Source organism: Salvelinus namaycush, chromosome 21 (genome assembly GCF_016432855.1).
Source record: "Salvelinus namaycush isolate Seneca chromosome 21, SaNama_1.0, whole genome shotgun sequence".
Lineage (NCBI taxonomy): Eukaryota > Metazoa > Chordata > Actinopteri > Salmoniformes > Salmonidae > Salvelinus > Salvelinus namaycush.
This window is the reverse complement of record NC_052327.1, coordinates 3,424,706-3,444,345: the sequence shown is the minus strand read 5'-3', so window position 1 is coordinate 3,444,345 and position 19,640 is coordinate 3,424,706. Positions and strand designations below refer to the sequence as shown.

Genomic DNA, 19,640 nt, shown 5'->3' with positions numbered 1-19,640 from the left:
GCTGTTGATGAGTTATTGATAGTAATCTCCCAAAAAATGTAATGTCATTATATTAAGATATAAGGGGAGATTCAAAACCTGCACTGAGTGTACAAAACCTTAAGGACACCAGCTCTTTCCATTACATAGACTGACCAGGTGAATCCAGGTGAAAGCTACGATCCCTTAATGATGTCAATTGTTAAATCCACTTCAATCAGAGTAGACGAAGGCTAAAAGACAGGTTAAGGAATGATTTTTAAGCCTTGAGACAATTGAGATAATGACTGTGTATGTGTGCCATTCAGAGGGTGAATGGGCAACATAAAATATTTAACTGCCTTTGAACGGGGTGTGGTAGCTGCCACGCCCTGATCTGTTACAGCTGTCCTTGTGATTGTCTCCACCCCTCCAGGTGTCGCTTATTTTCCCTGGTGTCATTCTGGGACAGAAAAACAGGACACACAGGGATCTGTGTGTCCTGTCTTTCTGTCCCAGTTCATCTTGTGTGTTTCCAAGTCAACCAGACGTTTTCCCGTTCTCCTACTTTTTGCATTCTCCTTTTTCTAGTCCTCCCGGTTTTGACGCTTGCCTGTTTCTGGACTTTGTTCCCGCCTGCCTGACCATTCTGCCTGCCTTGACCACGAGCCTGTCTGCCACTCTGTACCTCCTGGACTCTGATCTGGTTTTGACCTTTTGCCTGTCCACGACCATTCTCTTGCCTACCCCTTTGGATTAATAATCATTGTAAGACTCCAACCATCTGCCTCCTGTGTCTGCATTTGGGTCTCGCCTTGTGCAATGACAGTAGCAGGTGCCAGGCACACCAGTTTGTGTCAAGAACTGCTATGCTAGTGGGTTTTTCACACTCAATAGTTTCTCTTGTGTATCAAGAATGGTTCACCACCCAAAGGACATCCAGCCAACTTGACACAACTGTGGGAAGCACTAGAGTCAACACTGGCCAGCATTCCTATGGAACACTTTCAACACCTTGTAGAGTCCATGCCCCAACGAATTGAGGCTGTTCTGAGGGAAAGGGGTGGGGGGGCAACTCAATAGTAGGAAGGTATCCTTAATGTTTTGTACACTCAGTGTGAATTGATGTTGATCATCTGTTGGCGTCTGCTTGATTTACAGCAGGGTCTAGTTAGATTTAACAGATAAAGCTACAAGGTAATGGGTTCATGTTTTCATATGTTTTTGTGCCTGGGATTGGACATCGAGTCTACTGTGTACAATTGTGTAGGGTAGACTATTGTGCAACACTCAACGCTATTCCTATAAATTATTCTGCATACAATGACAACAAATGACATAGCGCAGTGGACTTATTTAAAATATGACCTGGCAATGAAATAACATGACAAATGCATTTTGTTTTCCATGTTACAGCAGCAATTGTAAACAATACCAGGGGCTTCAAGTAGCCTAATTAAACTTGAATTTGGAGCTCAGAAATTCAAGCACTGGAATAGGCCTACCTTGAAAATCAGACATTTCCTCAATTTGGTGCTTGAAAAGTCCTTATATTAAATTATTGTAGCCAATTTACAAGTTCCCTTGCTACCTTTTAATTATCTGTGATTTCATTTTATATCTGTTTTTGTGATAGATGTTGTTTTCCACCGCTTCAATTCAGTCTTGAGCTACTCTGTTGCGGTAAAACCATGGGTGGTTATTATGAAGACTACAACATCTCATGTTGGCTTCAACTTGGATTTCCATACAAATCCTTTTCCCCCCAAAATAACCAGTTTTTTTTTTAACCTGTAGAATTATATAAAGAAGGTGTGCTTGGCAGAATGAAGGTTGTATTACCAAATTTAGTGAACGACTACTGGCATCATGTTTCCCTCCGAGCCAAGCGTGGGGTGGTAGGGTAGCCTTTAGGTTAGAGAGGTGGAACAATAGCCGGGGGGGATTGCTGCTTCAAGCCCTGGGCTGAGTGAAAAACAGCGGGAACTGAACTGACAACCAGAGGGCTACTGGTCCCTGTTCCCAGGTACCATTCAATGTCACTGTGCCCTTAATCAAGGCAGCTAACCCCTCAGGTACAAACTGGCCAAAGGTTAGTTCTGGCAAATGCCAGATGGGATGGTCCCTCTTTAGCCAAGTGGGCTGTTATAATAGTTTGTTCGCTTTTTTGGCCCAGAATGGCCATTATTTAATAGTGGGGGTTTTAAGGGAGAAAAATGGGCCGGTGTGGGGGCCTTGAGATGAAGACCTTGGTTAGTAATGCCTATAACCCCTGAAATTGCTCTGCAGCTGATGCTGTGCTAATCCCATGTTCGTTGTGTAAGGTTGCTGATCTATTGTGACAGAAAAATCATTAGGCCAAAGCAAAAAAATCTCTCTCAGCGCGTGTCTAAACAACCAAGCATTTAACTGACCGTTAGCCGTTTGGTGGCGTCTACCTCGATCATGCCCCGGAGGAGGTTCTGACAGTCTGGGGGTATGAAGTGGGGCATGTGGAACACTCCCAGCTTCACCTTCTCCAGCAGGTTCCTCAGATTGTCATCATCAAATGGAAGGGCACCCTGGAAGGGTGGAAGGGACCAGAAAGGGGGTAGGGGGAGAGACAGGGGGAAGAGAGAAGTAGAGGGAGGCAAAGTTGCCATCAGACCAAACACGTGTTAACTTCGAACACAACGGCTGAGAGTTCATCAAAAAGATCAAGCGATTGCAAGGCAATAAAATAACAAGACTCCCCAAAACAAAAACAACTTGAGTTTCTGACACGATGCAGCAACACTCCAATTAGTGAGATTTGCCCTCCAACGTGATGCTAAATAAATAATAAACAGAGAAGAGGGCTGCAGTGTTAATAATGACTCTGCCTTCTCTCTCTTTCCTCCTCCCTACTTTAACACTCACAGTCGTTTATCAAGACGGACCGACACCCTGCAGATGTGGTTGTTTGATAAACAACAGGAACATCAAGAATACGAGCGAGAGAAGGAAGGACGGAGAGAGAGAAAGACAGAGATGGGGAAGACTTGTGTAACACAATATCTGAATAGAGCCTAACTGCAGCAGGGGAATGAGAGTGTCTCATCCAATCCAACAAATGGTGCTCTCCGAGCAAGCAACAGGACAGAGGGAGCCCAGATTAAACACAGCTCGACAAGAGAGAGAGCATTTATTTACGCTCAAACAAATGGAAATAAACTTTGTTTGGAAGGTGGAAAGTAAAGAAATTGATCAAGATAATGACAAACCAAATCATATGTGAATAGAAAGAGAACGGGACTTAGAAGATGCATCGGCACTTGTCGTTCTTTGTTTAAGTGGCCTGGTGTAACACATGCATGAATACACACACACACACACACACACACAGTGGTATCCACTATCCATTATTCAAATCAAATCAAATCAAATTGTATTTGTCACATACACATGGTTAGCAGATGTTAATGCGAGTGTAGCGAAATGCAGTAATAACCAACAAGTAATCTAACCTAACAATTCCACAACTACTACCTTATACACACAAGTGTAAAGGGATAAAGAATATGTACATAAAGATATATGAATGAGTGATGGTACAGAACAGCACAGGCAAGATGCAGTAGATGGTATAGAGTACAGTATATACATATGAGATGAGTAATGTAGGGTATATAAACATAAAGTGGCATAGTTTAAAGTGGCTAGTGATACATGTATTACATAAAGATGGCAAGATGCAGTAGATGATATAGAGTACAGTATATACATATACATATGAGATGATTAATGTAGGGTATGTAAACATTATATTAAGTGGCATTGTTTAAAGTGGCTAGTGATACATTTTTACATACATTTCCATCAATTCCCATTATTAAAGTGGCTGGAGTTGAGTCAGTATGTTGGCAGCAGCCACTAAATGTTAGTGGTGGCTGTTTAACAGTCTGATGGCCTTGAGATAGAAGCTGTTTTTCAGTCTGTCGGTCCCTGCTTTGATGCACCTGTACTGACCTCGCCTTCTGGATGATAGCGGGGTGAACAGGCAGTGGCTCGGGTGGTTGTTGTCCTTGATGATCTTTATGGCCTTCCTGTGACATCGGGTGGTGTAGCTGTCCTGGAGGGCAGGTAGTTTGCCCCCGATGATGCGTTGTACAGACCTCACTACCCTCTGGAGAGCCTTACGGTTGTGGGCGGAGCAGTTGCCGTACCAGGCGGTGATACAGCCCGACAGGATGCTCTCGATTGTGCATCTGTAGAAGTTTGTGAGTGCTTTTGGTGACAAGCCGAATTTCTTCAGCCTCCTGAGGTTGAAGAGGTGCTGCTGCGCCTTCTTCACAACGCTGTCTGTGTGGGTGGACCAATTCAGTTTGACCGTGATGTGTACGCCGAGGAACTTAACACTTACTACCCTCTCCACTACTGTCCCGTCGATGTGGATAGGGGGGTGCTCCCTCTGCTGTTTCCTGAAGTCCACAATCATCTCCTTTGTTTTGTTGACGTTGAGTGTGAGGCTATTTTCCTGACACCACTCTCCGAGGGCCCTCACCTCCTCCCTGTAGGCCGTCTCGTCGTTGTTGCTAATCAAGCCTACCACTGTAGTGTCGTCCGCAAACTTGATGATTGAGTTGGAGGCGTGCATGGCCACGCAGTCGTGGGTGAACAAGGGAGTACAGGAGAGGGCTCAGAACGCACCCTTGTGGGGCCCCAGTCTTGAGGATCAGCGGGGTGGAGATGTTGTTACCTACCCTCACCACCTGGGGGCGGCCCGTCAGGAAGTCCAGTACCCAGTTGCACAGGGCGGGGTCGAGACCCAGGGTCTCGAGCTTGATGACGAGTTTGGAGGGTACTATGGTGTTAAATGCTGAGCTGTAGTCGATGAACAGGATTCTCACATAGGTATTCCTCTTGTCCAGATGGGTTAGGGCAGTGTGCAGTGTGGTTGCGATTGCGTCGTCTGTGGACCTATTGGGTCGGTAAGCAAATTGGAGTGGGTCTAGGGTGTCAGGTAGGGTGGAGGTGATATGGTCCTTGACTAGTCTCTCAAAGCACTTCATGATGACGGAAGTGAGTGCTATGGGGCGGTAGTCGTTTAGCTCAGTTACCTTAGCTTTCTTGGGAACAGGAACAATGGTGGCCCTCTTGAAGCATGTGGGAACAGCAGACTGGGATAAGGATTGATTGAATATCTCCGTAAACACACCAGGCGGCTGGTCTGCGCATGCTCTGAGGACGCGGCTGGGAATGCCGTCTGGGCCTGCAGCCTTGCGAGGGTTAACACGTTTAAATGTTTTACTCACCTCGGCTACAGTGAAGGAGAGCCCGTAGGTTTTGGTAGCGGGCCGTGTCAGTGACACTGTATTGTCCTCAAAGCGAGCAAAAAAGTTATTTAGTCTGTCTGGGAGCAAGACATCCTGGTCCGCGACGGGGCTGGTTATCTTTTTGTAATCCGTGATTGACTGTAGACCCTGCCACATACCTCTTGTGTCTGAGCTGTTGAATTGCGACTCTACTTTGTCTCTATACTGGCACTTAGCTTGTTTGATTGCCTTGCGGAGGGAATAGCTACACTGTTTGTATTCGGTCATGTTTCCGGTCACCTTGCCCTGGTTAAAATCAGTGGTTTCAGTTTCGCGCGAATGCTGCCATCAATCCACGGTTTCTGGTTTGGGAATGTTTTAATCGTTGCTGTGGGTACGACGTCTCCGATGCACTTTCTAATGAACTCGCTCACCAAATCAGCGTATTCGTCAATGTTGTTGTTGGACGCAATGAGGAACATATCCCAATCCACGTGATCGAAGCAGTCTTGAAGCGTGGAATCAGATTGGTCGGACCAGCGTTGAACAGACCTGAGCGCAGGAGCTTCTTGTTTTAGTTTCTGTTTGTAGGCTGGAAGCAACAAAATGGAGTCGTGGTCAGCTTTTCCGAAAGGAGGGCGGGGGAGGGCCTTATACGCGTCGCGGAAGTTAGAATAACAATGATCCAGGGTTTTACCAGCCCTGGTAGCACAATCGATATGCTGATAGAATTTAGGGAGTCTTGTTTTCAGATTAGCATTGTTAAAATCCCCAGCTACAATGAATGCAGCCTCAGGATGTGTGGATTCCAGTTTACATAGAGTCAAATAAAGTTTGTTCAGGGCCATCGATGTGTCTGCTTGTGGGGGAATATATACTGCTGTGATTATAATCGAAGAGAATTCCCTTGGTAGATAATGCGGTCGACATTTGATTGTGAGGAATTCTAAGTCAGGTGAACAGAAGGACTTGAGTTCCAGTATGTTGTTATGATCACACCATGTCTCGTTAATCATAAGGCATACCCCCCCGCCCCTCTTCTTACCAGAAAGATGCTTGTTTCTGTCGGCGCGATGCGTGAAGAAATCCGCTGGCTGCACCGACTCCGTTAGCGTCTCTCGAGTGAGCCATGTTTCCGTGAAGCAAAGAACGTTACAGTCTCTGATGTCTCTCTGGAATGCTACCCTTGCTCGGATTTCATCAACCTTGCTGTCAAGAGACTGGACATTGGCGAGTAGTATTCTAGGGAGTGGAGCGCGATGTGCCCGTCTACGGAGCCTGACCAGAAGACCGCTTCGTCTGCCCCTTTTACGGCGCTGTTGTTTTGGGTCGCCGGCTGGGATCCGATCCATTGTCCTGGGTGGAAGGCAAAACACAGGATCCGCTTCGGGAGAGTCATATACCTGGTCGTAAAGGTGGTGAGTTGACGTTGCTCTTATATTCAGTAGTTCCTCCCGACTGTATGTAATGAAACCTAAGATTACCTGGGGTACCAATGTAAGAAATAACCCGTAAAAAAACAAAATACTGCATAGTTTCCTAGGAACGCGAAGCGAGGCGGCCATCTCTGTCGGCGCCTCATTGTTTCATCACGAGGGACGTGGATATTATAGCCAAAACACAGGGAGAGAATGGGAGGCGAACTGTGGCCAAAGAAAGTAGTCACTATGGTCAGGCTAGAAAGGAGCAAAGTGGCCAGATGATATTGTTTTTGCGCTAGTATATCTAAGGTTGGGGTCAGGATTTTAGTCCATTCTATTAGTAATCCATTAGCTAGTAATCCAAGTCATGCGTTGTGCTTGTTGAACCAGCCACCAGTGCACTCTGATGTATGCAAGCGCATATTGTTGCTGTACGTCTCTTGCTGGTGCCAAATCCAATTTCCCCTTGTGGGATTAATGGAGTTTATTCAATTCAAAGGGTGAAAGTTGACACTCACCACCAATAGGGCAAAGAGGATGACCCCACAGCTCCACATGTCTGCTTTTCTGCCGTCATACTTCTCCCCCTAAGAGAGAGAGAAAGACCAAGAGAGAGAGAAAAAAAATTAAGAGAAATATAGGAATTTTTAAGTGAAGGCTAATATCTCAGAGGAGGATCATGGATCGACCTCGTTTGGGGGAATTCCGAGTTAAGGGATTGTAATTCCCTTTTTATGCACTTTTCTCTGTACGTGTATTCTTAAGCATGAGAATAGCACCCGTTATTTGTTTGGGGTGGAGATCAAACAAAAGAAGGTGCGGGGGAGGTGAACTTGACTTAAATCCCTCATGATTCCACCACCTTTACTCGTGATGAAACAATGAATAAGGTCAAGCAACCTGTCAGTTTCAAGTGGAACTTAATTTTATCCGATAGAAATGACACAATTCTCCATGCACTGTAATTTACAAATGAATAAGAGCTATTGATATGAGCTAGGTAAATTACACTGACAAAACATATAAACGAAACATGCAACAATTTTTTTGATTTTACGGAGTTTATTTACTCAGTTCATATAAGTCAATTGAAATACATTATTTTATTGTCCCCAGCACAAGGTGCACTTGTGTAATGAGCATGCTGTTTAATCAGCTTCTTGATATGCCACACCTGTCAGGTGGATGGATTATATTGGCAAAGGAGAAATGCTCACTAATAGGGATGTTAAAAAATGTGTGCACAAAATTTGAGAGAAGCGAGCTTTTTGTGCATACGGAACATTTCTGGGATTTTATTTACTTCAGCTCATGAAACATGGGACCTACACATTACAAGTTGTGTTATATTTTTGTTGAGTGTAGTACGCTGTTTGGATAAGGGGATTGTAAATATATGTGACTATTGTTTTAGATCTATTTTACCTTTCGCTGGAGAGAAATGTGAAACCAGTCATATGTCAGCCAACGGAAGCATATCAACATATCAGCTTTTCCATAGGGCATTTTATTACATGCTGGCCTTATAACTTGCAGGGGTGACATTTGGAGACCCAAGCTATAGGCTTCTGTAGCCATACGCAAATGACAGTATAGCGCCAAACCTACCGAGTTAATTTATGATTTCTAGAATGTTTTAATTATATGACCAGACTTTTCACTGTATTTTCTACAATTTGTCTGTGTTAATATTAGCCACTATCAGTAGCCACAGTCAGCTACCCACATAGCCTACATTTATTACTGTCACTTTAGTGTTAGTTTCCTTACATTTGGCAACATTCCATTCCATTGTCGGGTTACCTTTCTTTCCTCTGTCACGTTCATGTGGTTGTTCCTGAGGATCCCTAGCAAAAGGGGATCATATTAGGCTAGCGCAACCCCTATTGTACACTTGTCTCACCTTCAAATATATATTTTAATTTTGTATTATTTTTAAAAAATTGAACCTTTATTTAAACTAGGCAAGTCAGTTAAGAACAAATTCTTATTTACAATGACGGCCTACACCGGCCAAACCCGGACGACGCTGGGCCGATTGTGCGCCGCCCTATTGGACTCCAAATCACGTCCGGTTGTGATACAGCCTGGATTCAATCCTGTGTCTGTAGTGATGCCTCAAGCACTGAGGTGCAGTGCCTTAGACCGCTGTGCCACTCAGGAGCCCCAAATAGATTGAACAATTAAATAAGGCAACTTTCAGGATGAATCAAACCAATGTATTCTTGATTCACCAATATATTCTGTGCGTAGCGGCTCTCCAAATGTAAAAAAAATATTATTCATAAATACTTTCCCAACCGTAAATAATATACAGATCAGAGTATTTTTAAATCTACCAATTAGCTCTGAATAGGACACAAATACGGTATGCATGTATTTACACGTTTTCTTTCATTGATCCCTAATATTCCGAACCGTTCCCTCTATAGAATATTCTAGTGAGTCTGTCAAGAAAACCCTATTGAATGAAAACTCCATGAGAAAATCTGTTGGTCAGCAAGTCGGAGGGTTTTCCCAATGGTCGAATTCAATTTATTCAGCACGAACACCTGCATAAGGTAAGTCTGAATACCAACTACTGAGAAGTGCGTGGGAAAGGCGTTCATAGGAAAGGCATAGAGTTCCTAGGACTGAATCGGGCCCTTGAAGAGTAAAACTAAAACATACTCACCCTTATAACCTCTGGGCATGCATAGTGCGGAGATCTGTGAAGAGACACAAAAAACAACTTTTAAAATTCTACGTAGCAACATCAATGCGAATTCCTACTAAAAAACGGTGCATAGAAACTTTTTTCCGTATATAGTCCACTACTGTTGTTCAGAGACAGCTCTGGTCAAAAGTAATTCCCCACCATATATATTGAATAGGGTGTCATTTGGAACATCCATCGTTTTCACTTTGTGATTGTGAAGAAGAAACAATTGATTTTACAGGGTCCGTCTTTCATCAGTAAAGTCTTGACTGTGATCTTTACTGTGAGTTTACACAGCATTCCCATGTGGATTGTACAGTCTGCACTTTGCAGGGTTGTAACCTCACTTATATGATGGCTTACGCATAAACACTCACAACCAACAGAAACCATTCTTGGCACCTATACTTTCAATGCCCTACAGAAAGAGTCAGTGTTATATGTATTTTTATGGTGTTCTGTAAATGTGTAATCATTTGTATTTAATCATGATGTTGTACTTGTAATTCAGCTTGCTGCTTTTTTAAATTTATTTGACAATGATTTCACTTTGTTATTACCCCAGGTAGTATGTGATTGTGAAAGAAGAATCAAGTGATTTCCCCAGACACTATCTTTCATCAGCAAGTCAATGGGGATTGCGTCAGACATTTCGATTACGATGTCACCATATAATAGGTTTCAGAACATTCGATTTGCCCCCCAGCTCTGCTAAAACTGAGTGCCGTTTTCAAGGGATTGTTAAATAAATGTTAACTATTTGCTTGTAATATCATTACGTCTCGAAGAGCATAGTCAGAACTACACATTCTACTAAATTATTCAATGCAAAACACATTTCGCTCTATCATCAGAGTTATACCGCAATTAACTGCATGCTTCTCATGATCAGTAAACATCAATTGATCATGCAATTTCAGATACGTTAGGTTAATTGGATATAAAATAAAAGTGAACTAGACCTGACAAGTATGAGTGGTTTAGATTAATTTTCCATCCTTTGTAGGCTCTGCCTGTCAAGCAGCAGAACGAGGGGCTTATTTGCTGATGTACTGTTAGCTGGTGATGTTTACTTTGCAACCTACCAGTAGAAACTTTGTACAGTTGGCTAAGCAGTGGTAAGTAGACCAAATGCACTTTTTCTCCAACCAACATATACTTTCTAGTGAACTTAGTTGACATGATCACCTTTTCAGCATTGTTTTTAACAGCTACAATAGTCATCCCGGAGACGCCTCTTCAATGTTGATGTTGAGACTCGTGTTTTGAGGATACTATTTCATGAAGGTGCCAGTTGAGGACTTGTGACACTCTAATGTACTTGTCCTCTTACTTAGTTGTGCACCGGGGCCTCCCACTCCTCTTTCTATTCTGGTTAGAGACAGTTTGCGCTGTTCTGTGAAGGGAGTAGTGCACGAGATATACGGCCTTCTTTTCTCAGAAAAATAATAGACTGATGAGTTTCAGAAGAAAGTTCCTTTGTTTCTGGCCATTTTGAGCCTGTAATTGAACCCACAAATGCTGATGCTCCAGATACTCAACTAGTCTAAAGAAGGCCAGTCTTATTGCTTCTTTAATCAGCACAACAGTTTTCAGCTGTGCTAACATAATTGCAAAAGGGTTTTCTAATGATCAACTAGCCTTTTAAAATGATGAACTTGGATTAGCTAACACAACGTGCCATTGGAACACAAGAGTGATGGTTGCTGATAATGGACCTCTGTATGCATATGTAGATATTCAATAAAAAAATCTGTAATTTCCAGCTACAATAGTAATTTACAACATTTACACTGTATTTCTGATCAATTGGATGTTATTTTAAATGGACAATTTTTTATTTTCTTTCAAAAACAAGGACATTTCTTAGTGACCCAACATTTTTGAAAGGTAGTGTATATTCAATGTATGTAATGGATATATATGAGTAGAAAATGCATCCTTTATTCATTGCTTGAGGAAACGTTTGTTCTTACAGTCTCCAAGGAAGGATGGATTTTTAAAAATGGCCATGATTTCTTACCCTGTAAGCAAGGGTTCCACTGAACAGATTTTTCCAACAATCGGGTCAAGTCAGACTAGTTACACAATCAAGGAGCAGAAGAAAGAAGTATGCATTGTCGGAGAATATTAGTGTACTGTATTTGAATAGGGCCAGTGTTTGCATATGGATGCTAGCTGTAAGTAAACAGACTCATGCGACCTCAACTAGGGCCTTGCTCATTAGGGCACGCAACAGACAACGTTTTGATTACTCTCCGTTTCAGTCTGTTTTCTTCTGTCTGGTGCCTAATGAACACAGCCCAGCGAGGTGACATCCAGGTGACGTTTGCCCTCCCACCACTCCTGTTCCTGTATCGCATCGTCTAACTAGCAGGATATTGGATCCTACTGAAAGCTTCTATCGCAGGCCTGTAAACACAGAGCCCATTAGCCGCCCATGAATTTACATCGTTGACAGCTGAACTTCCTGCCTGACGCACTGTCAGGTGTGCTGATAATGAACCTCGCCACCGGGCTGATGGTGTTCGGCAAGAAGTGCAAACAAGCACGTTATGCAAATACGTCCGTCGTGATTGCAGATGTCATACTGCATTATGAAAATGAGTGAGAGAGTACAGCCGCTCGCTGATACACTAGTTAAGCCGAGGCAAATGTCAAAACACACAAAACATCAGAGAAGCCTGGGTGAATGGGAGCTGGTTATCTACGTACGTAGGTGGCTTACAGGGAATCTAAGGAACAGAGAAGTACAAATAATTTGTATTTTTTGTTTGGAGATGGATATTAATTTGTCAATATAAGGACAGCTGTGGAATTTTTCTGTGTCCACTCCTCTCCACTCTTCTCTCCGGACCTGGGATCAAGGGAGACAAGTTTTTTATTACTATATCTCTTGACACACTGATGAAAATAATCATGGCCTCTAAACCTTCAAGCTGCATACTGGATCCTATTCCAACTAAACTACTGAAAGAGCTGATTCCTGTGCTTGGCCCTCCTATGTTAATAAATCTTCTTATGGCTGCAGGGGCAGTATTGAGTAGCTTGGATGAAAGGTGCCCATTTCAAACGGCCTGTCATAGTTCCTAATATTTGCATATTATTATTAGTATTGGATAGAAAACACTCCAAAGTTTCTAAAACTGTTTGAATTATGTCTGTGAGATTAACATAACTCATATTGGCAGGCAAAATCCTGAGTTGAAATCAAAACAGGAAGTCAGAAATCTGAGCTTGTCTGTATTCACCAAAGTCCTTTAAGAAATCCAATTGAGTTATGACTGAGCTTGCACTGCCTAGGGGTTCCACTAGATGTCAGCAATCAATAGAAATTCCAATGAGACTTCTATGATGTTGTGGGAGAGAATGAGAGCAGAATCAGTCAGGTGTCCATCAAGCAGCCATGCGCTGCTCATGCCTTTTCTTCATGCAAGCCACTGACGTTCCATTGCTCGAATACTCCGGTTGGAACTTTATTGAAGCTATATGTTAAAAACATCCTAATGATTGATTCAGTACTTAGTTTGAAATGTTTCTTCGACCGGTAATATCACATTTTGAAGTTTTTGTCCGATATGAAGCTGACCAGAATTAGCGTTTGGACATGTTTACCAAACGCGCTAACAATTGGACATAAATAACGGATTTTTTCGAACAAAACAAACATTTATTTTGGACCTGGGATTCCTGCTGTGCTTTCTGATCTAGATCAACAAAGGTAATGAAATATTTATCATGTATTTTATTGTTTATAGTGACACTATTTTTGCAGCTGTGGTATGCTACTTTGAGCGCCGTCTCAGATTATAGCGTGCAATTATTTTTCGTAAAGTTTTTTTGAAATCTGACATAGCGGTTGCATTAAGGAGAGGTATATCTATAATTCAATGTGTATAACTTGTATTATCATCTATATTTATGATGAGTATTCATGTTGAAACGATGGGCTATGCAAAGTCACTTGATGTTTTTGCATTTAGGGAATCTTGTAGCCTCAATGTAAACTCAGATTTTTTGATATAAATATGAATTTAATCAAACAAAACATGCATGTATTGTGTAACATGAAGTCCTATGAGTGTCATCTGATGAAAATAATCGAAGGTTAGTGATTCATTTTATCTCTATTCTGGTTTTTGTGAAGCTATATTTAGCTGGGAAAAATGGCTGTGATTATTTTGGGTTTTGTGGTGACCTAACATAATCGTTTGTAGTGCTTTCGCTGAAAAGCCTATTTGAAATCGGACACTTTGGTGGGATTAACAACAAGATTACCTTTAAAATGATATAAGACACATGTATGTTTGAGGAATTTTAATTATGAGATTTCTGGTTTTTGAATTTGGCGCCCTGCACTTGGACTGGCTGTTGTCATATTGGTCCCGATATCGGGACTGCAGCCATAAGAAGTTTTAAACATAATAAACAGCTCTCAATCCACCGGATGTGTACCAAACTCACTAAAAGTGCCAGTAATAAAGCCAAACCTTGACCCAGAAAATATAAAAAACTATTGGCCTATATCGAATCTCCCATTCCTCTCAAAAAAAAAAAAAAAAGCTGTTGCGCAGCAACTCACTGCCTTCCTGAAGATAAACAACTTATATGAAACGCTTCAGTCTGGTTTTAGACCCCATCATAGCACTGAGACTTAACTTCTGAAGGTGGTAAATTACCTTTTAAGTCTTTATGGAAGATTCATCTCTTCAGTAGGTCCTATGATTGAGTGTAGTCTGGCCCAGGAGTGTGAAGGTGAATGGAAAGGCACTGGAGCAACGAACCGCCCTTGCTGTCTCTGCCTGGCCGGTTCCCCTCTCTCCACTGGGATTCTCTGCCTCTAACCCTATTACAGGGGCTGAGTCACTGGCTTACTGGTGCTCTTCCATGCCGTCCCTAGGAGGGGTTCGTCACTTGAGTGGGTTGAGTCACTAATGTGATCTTCCTGTCCGGGTTGGCGCCCCCCTTGGGTTCGTGCCGTGGGGGAGATCTTCGTGGGCTATACTCGGCCTTGTCTCAGGATAGTAAGTTGGTGGTAAAAGATATTCCTCTAGTGGTGTGGGCTGTGCTTTGGCAAAGTGGGTGGGGTTATATCCTGACTGTTTGGCCCTGTCCGGGGGTATCGTCGGACGGGGCTACAGTGTCTCCCGACCCCTCCTGTCTCAGCCTCCTGTAATTATGCTGCAATAGTTTGTGTCCGGGGGCTAGGGTCAGTCTGTTATATCTGGAGTATTTCTCCTGTCTTATCTGGTGTCCTGTGTGAATTTAAGTATGCTCTCTCTTATTCGCTCTCTTTTTCTCTCTCTCTTTCTTTTTCTTTCTTTCTTTCTCTCTCTCGGAGGACCATGCCTCAGGACTACCTGGCCTAATGACTCATTGTTGTCCCCAGTCCACCTGGTCATGCTGCTGCTCCAGTTTCAACTGTTCTGTCTGTGGCTGACCTGTTCACCGGACGCGGTACCTTGTCCCAGACCTGCTGTTTTCAACTCTCTAGAGACAGCAGGAGCGGTAGAGATACTCCGAATGATCGGCTATGAAAGCCAACTGACATTTACTCCTGAGGTGCTGACAGGTTGCACCCTCTACAACCACTGTGACTATTATTATTTGACCCTGCTGGTCATCTATGAACATTTTAACATCTTGGCAATGTTCTGTTATAATCTCCACCCGGCACAGGCAGAAGAGGACTGGCCACCCCTCATAGCCTTGTTCCTCTCTATGTTTCGTTCTAGGTTCCGGCCTTTCTAGGGAGTTTTACCTAGCCACCGTGCTTCGACACATGCATTGCTTGCTGTTTGGGGTTTTAGGCTGGGTTTCTGTACAGCACTTTGTGACATCAGCTGATGTAAGAAGGGCTCTATAGATATATTTGATTGATTGAATGTACAAAATAAGTAAAAAAATAAGTGAAAAACAAAAAAACACGGGGGCAGGTAAAGCGCCTTCTTCTCCGGCGCCATCTTACACGGGACCAACAAATTACAGCATAGTAAAAACACAACTACCTTACCTATTTGGATCACAGATACAAAGCAAAATGCAGTGCTATCTGGCCCGAAATCAACAGTACACCATGGCAAATTATGTGACTATGATTAGGCACATTTAGTGGGTTTATAAACGCGGATACTTTTGCTTGCTTTTCTGGCACAGTCGATGCCACGCAGGGCTACGGGCCAGAAGGTTAAGGGTTCGCCGACACCCACAGACGAGCTCCCTCTCCCTGCCTGTTTCATTACATTACAATCAGAGCTGGCTGCAGACAATCATCAGCTAGGGGGATATCAGATTTTCAAAATTGTTATATCATGTTTACAGTTATATAAAACATATGCAATGGATTTTCCACCAACAGGGTTCTGTGCCAACCACACATATGATAAATAAAGTATACCGACTTTGGGCACTTCAATATTATGGCTTGACAATCTCCGAATGTCACTCAACTTTTTGGTGTTTTGTAACAGATGTCTCTGTCCATTCATTAATTGGCCACAGCACAGTTTGGATTGATTGACTGGTATAATTTGTCACAAAGATTAGTAGTGGTTTCTTTGCAGAATTTCGACCATAAAGGCCTGATTCACGCAGTCTCCTCTGAACAGTTGATGTTGAGATGTGTCTGTTTCTTGAACTTTGTGAAGCATTTATTTGGGCTGCAATCTGATGCTGGTAACTCTAATGAACTTATCCTCTGCAGCAGAGGTAACTCTGGATCTTCCTTTCCCGTGGCGTTCCTCATGAGAGCAAGTTTCATCATAACGCTTAGTGGTTTTTGCAACTGCATTTGAAGAAACATTCAAAGTTTGACATTCTCCGATTTGACTGACCTTCATGTCTTAACAATGATGGACTGGATTTGGTCTTTTACCAAATAGGTTATCACTCCTACCTTGTGCAAACGCATTAAGAAGGAAAGAAATTCCACAAATTAACGTTTAACAAGGCACACCTGTTAATTGAAATGCATTCCAGGTGAGTACCTCATGAAGCTGGTTGAGAAAATGCCAAGAGTGTGCAAAGCTGTCATCAAGGCAAAGGTTGGCTACTATGAAGAATCTAAAATATATTTTGATTTGTTTAACACTTTTTTTGGTTACTACACGATTCCATATGTGTCAGTTTTGATGTCTTCACTATTACTCTACAATGTAGAAAATAGTACAAATAAAGAAAAACCCTTGAATGAGTAGATGTTGTTAGAATGTATGTATATGTATTTTTTACTCCTCAGGGATATAATTATTGTTTGGGTAACCTTATTTACTATAATGTATTGATTTTTATCTTACATTTTTTCACTCTTTATGCGATGCGCACTGCAGAGAACACCAGAAGAATAATTATCACAGTGAATTATTGTCATGTTTGTTTATGTGTCAATTTATTCGGTAAGGGATGGCTTGCTAACTGCCAATTTGACATGAAAATAAAGTGTCATTCATTCATTCACTACAAACAAAAAACCTCCACAGGTATGGATTGGTCTGTTTAAAGAAATGCCTTGCATGAAACTTTGAAGATACCCAGAAGAGTACTGTCCATCCTTTGCTGTCTTTCTGGGGAGTATTTCCTAGCCACTGTGCTTCTGCATCTGTATTTCTTGCTCTTTGGTGTTTTAGGCTGGGTATCTGCTGATGTTAAAATGAAATTGTCTCTGTGGACTACTTTTGAGCACATCCATATAGTCAACAAAATGCATTAAATATAGAGCTGGATTATTCCTTAATGGATTATTCCTCACTACATGAACACCCGCTCCTGGGGGTCATATGTAGTTTCGGGTCAGCAGCGCTAACACCAGACCAGTATCTCAGAACACGAGTGCTGATCAAGGATCAGTCCCCCCCCCCCCCCCCCCCCCCCCCACCGGTTGGCGCGACTATAGTATGCATTGGTTGAAACTCAGTGTTAAACTTGTTAGGGCTAGGCCCCTTTTTTCTCAATTTTCTCCTGAATGACGTGCCCAAAGTAAACTGCCTGTTACTAAGGCCCTGAAGCCAGGATATGCATATAATTGGTACCATTGGAAAGAAAACACTTTGAAGTTTGTAGAAATGTATAAGAGAATATAACACAATAGATATGGTAGGAGAAAATCCAAAGGAAAAACAACCATACATTTTTGGGGGAGAGAGACCATGCTCTTCCAATGGCAAGTATAAGGGCAAACTCAATTCTAGCTCCCAGGCTGCAATTCCTATGGCTTCCACTGGGTGTCAGCAGTCTATGTTCAAGGTTTCAAGCTTATAACTTCACAAGCGAATAAGAAATAACAGTTTTAGTACAGGGAGACAATCTTGTAAATTTGTGTATGCACGCGCCAAGAAGACGCACCTGCTAAAATCGGTTTCTTATTGAACATACTTCTTTCCGTAAGAAATATTATAGTTTGATTACATTTTAGAGTATCTGAGGAGTAAATAGAAACGTATGTTGATTTGTTGAAACAAAGATTCCTTTCTCTGCATCGAGGGCGTCAAATAAATAGACGTTTTGGGATATAAAGAAGGACACTAACTAACAAAGCGACACTACATGTTACAGCTGGGACCCTTTGGATGACAAATCAGAGGAAGATTTTCAAAAACTAAGTGAATATTTAATCACTATTTGTGAATTTATGAAACCTGTGCCGGTGGAAAAATATTTTGATGTGGTGCGTAGTCCTCAAACAATCGCATGGCATGCTTTCTCTGTAATAGCTACTGTAAATCGGACAGTGCAGTTAGATTAACAAGAATTTAAGCTTTCAACTGATATATGAAACTTGTACGTACCTACATGTTTAATATCCCTCATTTTTTCGATTATTTATTTGAATTGTGGCCCTCCAGTTTCACAGGAAGTCGTCCCGCTAGCGGGACCACCAGGCTCACCCTTCCATCATATCTAAGCCAATACGGACCCAATGTTGATTAAAAGTTGCATCATGAGCTGTCTGGCCATTACAGAGAACCACATACAGGATTTTGAACAGGGTCATTAGCGATTGAATTTTCAGAGTATTGCCTGTGCCCACCTAGCTCAAGTTCTAGACGTCGGATTAAAACAAGACCATAGCATCTATAAAGTGATCATTGAGTTTAACACTAGAACAGCTAAAGCAGTCATTTTGACTGCTCATCATTTATTTTAACAGTAGGGCTTGCTGATAATCACCCTGAAAAATGCCTCAGAACTGAACCTAAACTATACCAAAACTAATTTCACACATATAACAGGTAAAATAAATTAAGTAAAATATGATGGGGAGAAAGGGGGAAAATGGGTGAGTTGATGAGCGAGGGGAAGCAAATGATGCATAATTATGCAATCGCCAATTGTGAAGGAAGAACAGGGCGGGCCATTCTATTGTATTGATCCATTCTAAATACAGGCCCGAAACTTAAAATAGTATTTACCTTATGTTAGTTCACCAAATCAAAGCTGTCTTAACAGTCAACTCTGGCCTACTTGCAGTAGGCTACACAGTGAGGGCGTGTGTGTTACTGAACGGCTTTCAATATCTGGGAAAATATCCACATTGGGCAGCAGGCGTGAGTGTCAGAGAATGTGGCGATGAGGCTTGTGGAACCTTACGATGGCAAGCGGAGCAATGTCTCCATAGACAATTTCTTCACTTTTCACTCCAAGCAACTTGGCGAACAAGTTGCTTGCAAAGAAAACAAGTCTGGCCGTCACCATGAACAAAGTGAGATGGGGGCTCCCTCCATATGCGCAAAATAAGGCACCTTCACAGCCATTGTAGTACAACAGCGCTGAAGAATGACAAGACAACAGGACACAACAACAGGGGACTATTATGCACTAAAACCAAACAAATGTATGTCAAAGTGTGTCAAGCAACTGAAAGTTACAAGAATTGTGTTAGCTGTTAGGAAAAGGGTAACAGCTAAATTAAATCCAACTGATGCCGTTGTGTGAAGATGCACACAAGCACGAGCTTGACAGTAGCTGACAATTATTTTACTGCTGTCATATCTACGCTTACTGTATGTTCATTATAATGTCTATAGTGCTTTTGTGCAGTTTCACCACTTATCAAGGCCACTTGGCGCTTATAATGATGTTTAGGCTACTGATGTTTTTTCATAATTTGACCGCGCTACTTTTTACTGTGTTTCTTGGTGGTTGGGGTATTTTAATTTGATTTTGTCTTTATAAAAATAATATGTTACCGTGTTCCAACACATATGCTTTCTGTTTCATAGTTGTAACGAAGGCACTCCATGAATAAAATACATTGAACACGTATTTTGGCTTATTTTTTTTTAAATATAAGGA

The 19,640-nt window shown here is 42.1% G+C and overlaps 1 protein-coding gene across 1 annotated transcript in view; it reads right to left on the bottom strand.

The window, feature by feature from the left end:
- The window catches only part of brsk2a (BR serine/threonine kinase 2a), a 454,159-nt gene that overhangs the window by 97,490 nt on the left and 337,029 nt on the right, over positions 1-19,640 (bottom strand). Inside the window, exons 6-8 of the mRNA XM_039017967.1 lie at positions 9,327-9,360; positions 7,171-7,239; positions 2,373-2,519 (exon numbers count right to left, since the gene is read on the bottom strand). Coding sequence (XP_038873895.1) covers positions 2,373-2,519; positions 7,171-7,239; positions 9,327-9,360 — 250 coding nt within the window. The remainder of the gene's footprint in view (positions 1-2,372; positions 2,520-7,170; positions 7,240-9,326; positions 9,361-19,640) is intronic.